The following is a 12,059-nucleotide window of genomic DNA, read 5'->3' as shown; positions in this document are numbered from 1 at the left end:
ATGCATTTGTCATTGAATAATTGTAATTGAAAAGATATTTTATCCATTGCTCTAAGAACATTAATGCTCCTCTTGTTTAGTACGTATGATGCAAAATATCAAGCATATTCATTTAGGATGGACATTTTCAATAGCTTTCAATCAGCACAGAAACTATTTTATGAAACATGAAAATGAAATTGTGAATTATTTCATATTAGGAATGTGTAATATGTTTAAATGCCTGTACATGTATTATATTTATCGGTTCAATTGTAATGGGAAATACTTTTTGGATGTATAAATTTTCTACAGTCATGCAGATGAAATATTTCAGAACTTCCATTTAATACTGACTTTGAAAATAAATAATAACTTTGTTAACTTTAACTTTAAGACAAAAGACAAAGTTATTGTTTAAAAACAATTTACCAATTTCAAAGTCCCTTTTAGAACATCCTAAGGAGTAATGTTTGATAACGCAGTGTTTCAATTAGTATTTATTTTGCTAATTAAAAAGCATAAATGATATGTTGTTAATGAACAAAGTCTATAAATAAAGTTGTCCCTTATCCTTGAATGAATATACTTTGCATGGCCTGTCTGTCTGCCTAATCTTAATTGAATATTTACAGTATAACCAGATGGCAAGAGAGTGCAGAGGTATTATCTGGATTTAACTTCTGCCAAAAAATTACAACAGCAGAGCCAAAAACACAAGAATCCTAGTAAACTAATTATTACAGAATGCTTAGATTTTAAGACATGGAATATGTTTTATTATAATGCTCAAATACACTAGACATTCAGGAAAAGATAAATAATACAAAGCAGATTTTTAAATATAAACAGACTGTAAGGTTTTCTCTCTCCTTGTTTCAAATAAACATGTCATTTTCTGGATGGAGACTATCTTAATAGGCTTATCAAACAATGCAGACCAGTGTTGGAATAGATGCATGGGCAACTTGTCAGAATCTTGGTAACAGCAGGATACAAGTTCCTTAATGTTAAATATTCATTGTTTCATAGTCTCACCTGGGATCTCCAACTTCATTTTACATGTCACTTCCTGGACTGCCACCAGACAGCAGGGTTGAGCTCACATAGGGCTCTCATGGTGCAGAAGTAATTTAAAGCACAAGGCCATTCCACAAATTGGTGGAGTTAAGAAGCCACAGCACAAAAAGGAATGAAAACTCTTGAGATAATGCATATGTGATGATGGCCTGTATTACAGCCTTCAGTAAATTTAAATGTTTTCCCAGAACCTCATAAGATAATATATATGTAATGAACTGTTAGGTCATTGCAGAGTTCATCCAAGAACCAAATATAGAAAATGTTGTATATTCAACAGTATTCCTGCATGAAGAGTCAGGAGTCAGGAAATATTTTAGGAGTTCAAAATCATCTACCATTAGCAAAGGGGTAAAATGTTCTATGGGTACCACCAGCTGGAACAAAATGATGAGAGTTCTGACATGATCTTTCAAACAGTCCAAAATCCCGCAGCTTAAGTCAAAGCTGTTTTTGACGCTATAAGTTAACCCTGTCATTTTGAGGTATAACAGGGAGAACAGCTAATTTCATAGATTGCCTTTTCAAGCATTTGGTCTTGTTCTTAAGATTCATTGAGAGAGACACGAGAACAGTGTGCAGCAGCATAGTCAAAGGAGATGTGCAAGGCCTACTAGGAAATATTCTGGAGTCCAGGGTTCTTTACAGGTCATTTTGGTGGCTGAATTCTTGCTAACTTGAGGAAGGCTCCTTGGTCTCCAGGGGAACATCTGCCCATTGGGATCCCCATGTGGTCAGTGGGCAAATCAGTGAGTTTGGCTTCCATTCCATTGCCGTACCCTTCAGTAACCCTCATGCCGAGGTGAACAGTTATGTTTTATCCTTTTATACAATGACGTTTCACCAGTAAAAAATACCCTTTCCAAAGCAACAGTTCTAAAACAGGTACGGTGTTAGTTTTTCATGAAATAAGGTTCATTATTTACAATGAATTTATTACCCTTGAACATGATTATGTTTTGCTGTTTTAAATTTCTCCTTACATGTATTAAAAGAGAAGTTTGGGAGAAAAATTCAGGGCTTTCCTGATTTTGTGTTGAAGGCAAAACAGAAAAAACACATGAACCTGATATTGTAATGACATTGTGATCTTTTTCATCAATCTGGAGTTCATTTGACTCTTTTATGTTCCAGCCACAATTGGCTCCACGACAGAGATGTCAGTTTTTACCAAGTGCATGAGGAAGACAGGCTTTGTACTCCTCTGGAGATCCTTATTTTCATTGTTTACATTGTTCACCCATGTGTCCTTAATGGGAAGGGAAGAGACTATAAGGGCAGGCTGGCGGCGTGGAGTTTTCTTACACCTGCACACATGCAGCAGAGACTTGAGCTCGGAGCGGAAGCTCTCGTTCAGCCAGCAGTAGATGAACGGGTTGTAGCAGGTGCTGCTCATGGCGAACCAGTGGAAAGTAAAGTACAGAGCGTTGTTGGTGACGATGGCTCTGCTGGAAACCAGGACCACGTAGCAGTTGAGTGGGAACCAGCAGACAGCAAAGACTGCCACCACCAGAATCAGCATCTTTAGGGTCATCTTCTTCTTCCGCCGGTGTGCAAAGAACTGCTCCATGGTTAAGTCCCCTATCGCATTGCGCACCCACAGCCTTTTAGCCACGATGATGTAGGCTGCGGAGATAACGGACAGTGGCAACACGTAGAGCAGGACAAAGGTGGCCAGGTCCAAGTACTTCCAAAACAAATCTGAGGGCTGCGGGAAGCTGTGCAGACACACCATTCGCACCCTTTTCTTCCTTAAAAACAAACACATAAGTACTGCTTTATGACCGCAACAAAATAAAGGATGCAAAAAAAAAAAGTCCAAGCTCAGTTGTTTGGTGTATTCATACATAAATATACACATACCAGGGTAAGTCAAAAAGTGTCCACAATAATGTTATTCCATGTTTTCTTTACATATAGCAAATGCTGTTTAACTTACACGTGTGTGTGTGTGTGTGTGTGTGTGTGTGTGTGTGTACGAACAATAATCTGTAGTCAAATGAATACCAATCATTTCAGATACTTTTTGACTTACCCTCAAAAATTGTCATGGTGGGTGGTAGTTTCGCGTTTGGAAGGATTGATACACTGAAAATTATCCAGCTGTATAAAAGGGTAAACTGAATATAAGAAGCTTAGTTGCATAGTGTGAGGATCGACTGGAGGGAGAGCAGGAATGTTTTCGGACAACCATTTTTCTATTTTTTGCTTGATTTTGTTTTTTGATGTTTCTGTTTTACCTCAAATAGGCCACATATACAGGTTGTTTTGGGAATTGTTAAGGAGAGCCATTTGGTCAGGAGGAGCTGATTCTGTCCTTGGCTTTAACGGTATGGAATTTAGAGCATTATTTCAGACTTTCCCTCATTTGCATTTTTTTTCCTGGTTTTTTATCGATACTGATTTCCATCTAAGAAGGGATACAGAATTCAGGGTCTCATATGAATCTGAACTATATTTTTCTCTGTTGTGCATCTGTTGTGTTCTCTACACCAGATGGAAGTGATTCCTCACCCGAACTCGAAGCGGAACAGCTTCTGATAGATGGCGTGTGGTAAAGACAAGCAGGAGGCCGTCACCCATATCACAATGATGCAAACGACTCCCCGTATCATGGACATTCGTTGCTTCAGAGGGTGCATGATCACCTGCAAACAAACCGCTCTGCTTTGTGCGTCAGTGTGCATTGTGCCACATATCTCCACAGCACTATGTTATTAAAGGAACATGTCTTAAAATCTGATATTAGAAGTGCCATTTAAAATTTTTGAAAAATATGTAACACTGCAGGAAATTGTTTCCATTATATGACAGACTAGAGAAGTAAATAAAAATTCCTGAAAAAAACTGGTGATGACAGGATCCAGACCCTTTTCCCCCGAAAACCATTTCCAGGTGAGTTACCACTTATTACTTATAAATAACATTATCAATTCTGCACTCATATGGCAGTTTATTATTCAAAGAAGAGCAAGAGAAATTATATTTCATTAATTATAAGAGTAGCTTTGAAAATGGTCATTGCTTGAAGATGCTTTAAGTACATGAGCAAAGATAATTCATAATGTACATACTTGATGGCGGTCAACAGCAATAGCTGTGAGGGTCAGCACTGAAACATGAACTGAACAGTACTGAGCAAATCTACTAATGTGACACATGGGCTCTCCAAACACCCAGGTGCTGTTGACAAATCTCACCTGAAAGCAAAACACACACAAAAACACAAAAAGGAACACCTCCAGTTCCTCAGAGTCCTGACAATGTTAAAAAAAAAAAAAAAAAAAAAACTGCCTTCTCAAACCAGTGATATTTCTTTCTTTATTTATTTATTTATCTGCACAAGGAAAAAAAATTATTATGCTGACAGCTAAGCAATTGTATGCGATCATATTTTTTCAAAGTCTAGAAGTGCTGCTGATAAACTTTTAAAGTTCTTAGTTATTTCAAATGAACAATGGTGCACTGCAGTGAATTATATATTTTCAGTGATATAATGACACAACGTCAAAGCAAACGAAACGGCGAATTAGCCAGACTGAGAGAACACGTTACTTACCAAAGTGAAGGGGGTGTTCAGGAGGGTGATCATTATGTCAGCAATAGCCAAATTCGCGATGAATAAACTCGTGACGGAACGCGTGCGCTTCTTGTTTTTCAGCACAACGTGGCAAACGAGGATATTTCCGAAAAGTGAAATGATGATGATGACGGAATAGGCGACTATGAGAACAGTCTTCACCGTCACATTCTGAGACTCCGTCTCGTATTTGCTGGAGTTCTCGTATATTTCTTCGTGGAGCGTGAAATTCCACAGTAGAGAGCGGTTCTGAAACGAGTAGATGTCTGACAGAAAGTCCAAGGACTTGCTGCTCGCGGCCTTTGTCACTTGTCGGGGGGACACGGCCGAGTATTTTGTCATTTTTGCCCCCTGGCCCCGGAACAGCGGTGCCGTTACTTAGGAGCGCAGCGCCGCGCGCGCGTAACTAGTACTAGTATTGAGCTCGCGCTGCGCTCGAGGCTGATGCACCGCGACGCTCGCCGACAGTCGTCGAAGATCCGTTCTCGCAGCGATCGACCGACATGAAGCGACACGTTCAGCCCGTCGAAGAAGAAGAGAAGTGATGGTGAGAGAGGTGAACGGACCATCCAGGGCTGGAGGAGGCGGAGGGGGCGCGTCTCTCCCCAGCAGAGCTCGGGCACTGACTGACGGGGTCCGAGGGCGACGAGCGGCACAACTTAGAGAATCAAATAAAAAACGCGCCTTCCAAAGTTCGCATCCCCCTGTCAGCTGGAAAAAAGTGACACTCAATCACGACGTGAAGCTCTGACAGGCGCAGGATTATTGAGCCTGATGATGGATAAATCGTGAGCGCAGGTGTAACGGTTGAGAGAGAGGAGCCTGAGCGGGGGGGGGGGGGGGGGGGGGGGGGGGCTCTGGGTTCAAGTTATGTGTAAAGTTACTGTATTTATTAATGCCCTCGCGGTGTGACTTTCATTACAGCGACCTCATGTCGGTACATGTATATTTATGTCCACATAAAGTTAAGAGATGTAACTTCTGTTTGGGGCAGGATGTGGTTTTTCTAATGCTTTGTGCGATGGGGGTCGGGGGGTCAGTACAAGGGGTCCCCGACACCACACGGCTAAGAGGGGGAACACCGGGGCTATTTTTCCCTAAGTAGACACACACACACATTTTCTGAACCGCTTGTCTCATACGGGGTCGCAGGGAACCAGAGCCTAACCTAGCAACTCAAGGCATAAGGCCAGAAGGGGAGGGGACACACACCCAGGACAGGACGCCAGTCCATCGCAAGGCACCCCAAGCGGGATTCGAACCGCAGACCCACCAGAGAGCAGAACCCAGTCCAACCCACTGCACCACTGCGCCACCGTGCCCCCTCTCCCTAAGTACATAATGTACAATATATTGCGTTGACAAGCCACTGTAGTATGTGTGTATAAAGTGTATATAACTGAATAGTACCACATAGTATAACTATATAACTTTTTGTTTAAGGTAACTTTTCAAGTTAAAATGCTTTCCTGTGGGTGTAGCAAAATATCAACAGCATATTACTTTTGTTATTGACAAGACAGGGCCTCAAGCAAGAACTTACACACCTTGTCTGAACTGCTTGTCCTCTACGGGGTCACTGGGAGGCGGCGCCTCACCTGGCAACATGGCGTGAGGCTGGAGGGGGAGGGGACACACCCAGGATGGGACACCAGTCTGTCGCAAGGCACCCCCAGCAGGACTTGAACCCTATACCCACCAAAGAGGAGGACCCGGTCCAACCCACTGCACCACCGCACCCCCCAAGCAAAAACGGTTTATGTGATACTTTTCTCAAAAGCAAGTCGAAATGTAACGCTTCTAAAGGGGCAGCAGGAGGGGGGGTATTTCTTTACTCTGTCAATTAAGAGTGAGTACCTTGATCAAGGGAACCACAGCAAGAGATGAGGTTCAGATCTGGGTCCATTGAGTGCAAAGCAGCAGGTCGAACCGTTACACTACCTACTGCCCCTATGTAGCTGGTGATGTTGTTTAGTGAGGGATGTGAAGCTCCCTGTCAGACCTGCGCTTGCCACATGATGGTTTCTGTAAATGAGATTCCACTCCAACAACCCCCTTGTCCTGAAGCGCTGTCACTGCACAAAGTGCCTTCTTGTCATCCTCCTCTATAGAATCCTGAATTGCATGGTCAGTCACAGGGATCATCATGCGCAATTTCATCACACATTATCTTTTCATGTTTACCAGCGAGCAGTGATACTGCAGACAGGCAGCAGTGTAAACTATTACACTCTGCTTCCCCTTACAAGAGCTAGTAAATGAAGCAGGCTGCTCCACACAATAATAACATAACACAACAATGATACAAACAATACAAAAATATCTCTTGTTTTTAACAAATGTTACACACTGAAGTGAAGAAACAGCTTTTTGCCTGTTTTTTGTTTCATTCAATAGACATTTTTAAAACTTATGTGTCAAAGTGTTCACTGTCAGACCACTTTTGTAGCTGTCACTGCTAATTGGCAATCAGTCCAATATGATTCACATTTACAGCTGCATTTGTAACTGTGAGTTACTTACTTCAAAAGTTAAACTTGTCGTTTAATTTTCTGTGATTTTGTCCACCCCTGTAATTCGCAATCAGTGAGATACAGTGATTTTGTTATTACAGCTCTGGTGACTTTTCCTTTTTACTTTTTATTCTATTAATAATTTATTCAACAAACTCGGGATTAAAAGAAAATCATTCCTGAATTACAAATCCATACAGGTTTTAACAATAAAAGTCTATGTTTTATTACATCTTGAGCCATTTTCACAGAGCATATAAGACTGATGGGCTGATTAAAGATTTTAGAATAATTTTCATGAAAATCCAAGATCCAGGATCGAATTATGGCCCATGAAGTCCTCTGTGCTTTGTGTGCAATTTGGTCTGCGACTGTTTGACTTGTGTTGGAACTCTGCATCCTGGGGTCTCACAATCGACAGCTTTCCTAATATGAGTATACACAGACAGTGTTCCTTTGCTCAAATCCATAATTTACTAACATCCACTACAATGGCTCCTGCTGAAACAAGATCAATGGTTAAATAAAAGCCATATTCAGGTGCCCCTTAATGGACACACACACACACACACAGTTTCAGAACCGCTTGTCCCTTACGGGGTCACGGGGAACCGGAGCCTACCCGGCAACACAGGGCGTAAGGCCGGAAGGGGAGGGGACACACCCAGGACGGGACGCCAGTCCGTCTCAAGGCACCCCAAGCGGGACTCGAACCCCAGACCCACCGGAGAGTAGGACTGCAGTCCAACCCACTGCGCCACCGCACCCCGTCGGTCCCCTTAATGGACATTTCCAACTAAACTAACAGAAAAAAAACACACAGGGCAAGGTGACAAACACCACTAGCTCAACATTATGCATTACACACCAAAGTACAGACACTGAAATATAGCAGATTCTTAGATATCACATAATCAAAAACGGTCCACACTGGAGAAACCCACACCATGGCGGATCTGTAGTAGGTATGGTTTGTCTTTTCTGGAGCTTTCACAATCACATCCATATGTCGAGACACCCTTAGTCTTATTACATGCCAATAAATCTGTGAGACCATCGACCAGCTCCTGGAAATCCTTCAACCTGTCACTCAGCCATCTTCACAGAAATCCTCCAGGCAAGAGATGTACCCTCAGGAGTTTGAACCCACATCCCTTCCCTAGTACAGGGCCTAATTGGCAATACCAGCAGCACCTTGGGAGTTTGCCCTGGCCGGATGCACATGCTTTTCTGTCTTTTCAGCAGATTGAGCAGAAAACACCACTGATCAGGGAATATGTGTCCTGCAGGCCTCGTGGGAGATGCCTTGCTACCCAAAAGGCCATCTCAGCATGGTGCAGAAAAGGTTATTTGAGAAGAACTGCACTTTTTCATTATTTGGTTAATCAAATGTGAAATATTCTTACATCACCTAAAGAAGGTGTCCGTATTTAAATGGGTCACTGAAGCATAAAATAATGCAGTGCAATAAAGGATACGTGCTTTTTCAATTATCTCTCTTTAGAATTTTGGTTATTTGTTTGTTTGTTGTTTATTGACTCAGTTACTTAAGCAGCTGAACTTGCAGTGAGTAAGGAAACAGTTTATAATACTCCACTAGCATTAACATCCTGGTCAGAACAGGATATAATGAGGAGCAGGGTCATGAGACAACATGACCCACAGACTCATTTCAGTCGCTTACAGCTTTTGGCACAATTAATGAGTCCATAACAAGAGGAAATGAAAAAAGGTGAGCCAGTTTTTTTGAAATTATAACTCCATTCTGCCGAGAAGCTTTGGACAAGCCAAACCTAGAAAAGTACCAAAATGTGTAGGGTAATGTAATCTTAACATGGGAAACTCTGACCCCTGAACAAATATTACATAGTGAAAAATTCCAGCACATTATTATTATCAATAACAGTACACTGGTATGTAAATGTAACCGCAATTAAAACAATTAAATTATTTCAATAATTTTCTGTCATCCATATGAAACCATTAGCCACTTTCAAACAATGATCAGTTGCTTCATAAGTAATTCAAGGTTTTTAACTGCCTTAAATTGAATTTTAATCTTTCACATATCTTACAGAACAATTGATGTTGTTACTGTATATTAATGGCTGCATCATGTGTTCAAATTATGTATATTGCCATTGCTTTTATTTTGTCTTATCTTAGTTCATGTTTGTTAATATGAGCAGAAAAATCACCGGTGCTCATTTCCTGGACAAGATACAGCCCAGCATGCTGATATTTTCAGAACAAATATTCCTTCATGCCAACTTGTTGCACTTTCAGCCAAATCCATACATCACATTTCATATTTTTATAAAGTGGGCCATTTTTGATCCAAGGTAAGGTGGCATCATAGGAGTGGAGAACGGATTTTGAGTAACAGGTTTATGTTGTTAAGCACAACCGGAGTACATGACACTATGGAAAGATGGAACCTTCATCTACAAAGCTAAAGCTAAGCAACAAAATATTTTATAACCACTGTTGTAGAAGGCCCGTCCTGGCTGTGTCCCCTCCCCCCTCCAGCCTTGCTCCCTGTGTTGCTGGGTTAGGTTCCGGTTCGCTGTGACCCTGCTCGGGACAAGTGGCTTCAGCCAATGTGTGTGTGTGTGTGTGTGTGTGTGTGTGTGTGTGTGTGTGTGTGTGTGTGTGTGTGTGTGTGTGTGTGTGTGTGTGTGTGTGCTCTACAAGGAGTGTGTTGATGGCTTTAGGAGTAGGCTACAGGAAAGATGACCTCAGAGACTGCTTAATCAGTAGTGAAGAAACCATTTTTTTGCTAAAATATGGAAAACGACTTGAAAGAAATAAATAACAAATAATCATCGATCCATCGATCGTCAACAACTGCTTGTCCCCAGTGAACACTGTAGGTAGTTTTTATTTTTATTAACAGTCAGAGATGTATGGAACAGTATTTAATGATTGACCATCACGTCTAATGTCAATGTATAATGCTTTATTCAAGTCAAAAACTGACGTGTTGATAAACAGTTCCACCCCCATGATGAAATGAACCATTGGACTATGTGGTGCAGACTACACTAGACGGATCTTGGTTTTAAACATCCACAGAACCTGTCAGTCATGTGATTATAATATGGTCCAATATGCTCAGTGTGCTCAGATGGATCAGTATGTACCTGGCAGTGCAACACATACTAAAGGACTATAGGAGTTACCCAGACACCCAGGTGGGCATCGACTACCCAGAGTTAGCTGCCAGGCCCCTTAATCACTTTACAAAATTAGGTGTGCTTCATGCACTGCAAGTTGCATTACACATACAAAGGTTTGTGGGCTTTTGTTCATTGCTTGGTGAGGATAATGTTGTAAGGAAAGTATTTCAGGCAATCTGGTCCAGAGCAAAATTGACAGGCTTGCCCTACTGTGCAAACTAGAAAAGGAGAATGTTATTTGACACCATTTGCTCTTCTTCACAAATGGCATTAACCTTTTTTGTAACAATAACTTGCCTCCTCTCCGCCTATCAGAATGGACGAAATTGGGACAACTGGTGGCATTGAAGAGAGACTCAACTATTTGCAGTAAGGACCTGCTCTGCCTTTGTCATCTGGTAGATAATTAAAACCAAAGGGAAGTCCAAAAACACAGTGTTGAGTCATAATGTATGACATGCAAGAACACAGCAAGGTCATGTGCGCAGATGTAAGGGTCCACTAGAAGCAGTCAGGTATGTAGGAGGAAAACAAGAAATTGTCTTAGAGCAATGGGCACCTGGGGTGCTTTTGTTCCAGGTCCACTCTGTGTAGCTCCTTATCTAAGTGTACTTCTCCTACATAGGGGGAGACTGAGGAGTCTCTGTGGGGTCATAGAAACCATCAAAAGATGACCGCGCCATATAAGGGAGGTCCAAACCCACATGGTGAACAGGTAGTAAACTCCTTGTTCTAGATATATTCTCAAGCAGCATCATGCTCCATTTCAAGACCTCTCTTCATTGTTGTCATGCATCAAGTTCCTATGAGCATCTTCCCAGCCAGTTGTTCTCCAGACCTTTGCCCACTGCTTCAGAAAATTTCTTTCTAATATGAAGTAAAACATGTCTTGTGCTCCATGAGCCAGTCTTCAGAAGTGCCCTTGTGTCATTTCAGTTAATTGGTGCCACATCCCAGATCACCATAAACGATTCTTTTACATTTACGTTGTACATGTAGTGTGTAATTTACTATTGGCCAGAAATTACTGAAAACACAATGAAAATCAATAATTCCAAAAATTTCTCTGTCATTTAATATTGGAGCAAATAGAGAGAGAACTAACTAAAGACAAGAAGAATAGAAGCAAAATGTTTTGCTTTCTGAGTTCTGCTTTTCCATTATGAAACTTTCATTATGCAATTTGTACTTAGCATCATGTCTATAATTAAATGATTGTTACATTAAACAATACTAGCTGTGTGGTGTAGGCTGATTCATGTATGCCTGCTGTACATTTGTGTACAGTTAAATGAGAATAAACATAAACATTCAAACATTAATATACTGATTGTCTTGTCTTTTCTAGCTGAGAGACACTTTATTATGATTTTACAGATGACTGTGACCCTGCTGGGACAAGCAAAATGCCATTATCTTCCATGTTATTTATGCAGCACACCCAAGAATTACAATCCAGTAAAAATTCTCAACATGCTGACAGTATTTTTTTTCCTGTCAGGTTTAATTACAACCGTTTGCAAAACTCTTAAATGTTTCATCAAAAGGCTGATGTGGAGATCAGGAAAAAAATAGTTTGCCAAAAGTGAGCGGATACCAGTACTGTACAGAGTTGTGTTAGTGTGTTAACAGGGACAACTTTTTTATGGCAGTCAATGATCAGCATCAGCAGGAAGTGGTTGTGTTTCAGTTTCCACACGGAAAGCAATGATATGCAGTGGCTATTAA

At 41.1% G+C, this 12,059-nt stretch overlaps 1 protein-coding gene across 1 annotated transcript; it reads right to left on the bottom strand.

Moving 5' to 3' along the window:
- Positions 1 to 2,182: 2,182 nt before the first annotated feature.
- gpr83 (G protein-coupled receptor 83) lies at positions 2,183 to 5,274 on the bottom strand. The gene is made up of 4 exons (XM_029258157.1): positions 4,619 to 5,274; positions 4,134 to 4,259; positions 3,574 to 3,707; positions 2,183 to 2,810 (listed from the first exon to the last, which is right to left on the bottom strand). Exons 1-4 carry the CDS (start codon positions 4,979 to 4,981, stop codon positions 2,183 to 2,185), a joined length of 1,251 nt encoding a protein of 416 aa, XP_029113990.1. The 5' UTR covers positions 4,982 to 5,274.
- Positions 5,275 to 12,059: the final 6,785 nt, after the last annotated feature.

Source organism: Scleropages formosus, chromosome 14 (genome assembly GCF_900964775.1).
Source record: "Scleropages formosus chromosome 14, fSclFor1.1, whole genome shotgun sequence".
Lineage (NCBI taxonomy): Eukaryota > Metazoa > Chordata > Actinopteri > Osteoglossiformes > Osteoglossidae > Scleropages > Scleropages formosus.
Note: the sequence above shows the minus strand (reverse complement) of the source record. Positions and strands in the feature narration are given on the sequence as shown.

Coding starts and splice junctions, on each gene's coding strand:
- gpr83 (XM_029258157.1), bottom strand. CDS start 4,981: ATGACAAAATACTCGGCCGTGTCCCCCCGACAAGTGACAAAGGCCGCG. Junction 3,708..4,133: donor TTGCTGTTGACCGCCATCAA/GTATGTACATTA, acceptor GTTTGTTTGCAG/GTGATCATGCACCCTCTGAA. Junction 2,811..3,573: donor CTGTTCCGCTTCGAGTTCGG/GTGAGGAATCAC, acceptor TTTGTTTTTAAG/GAAGAAAAGGGTGCGAATGG.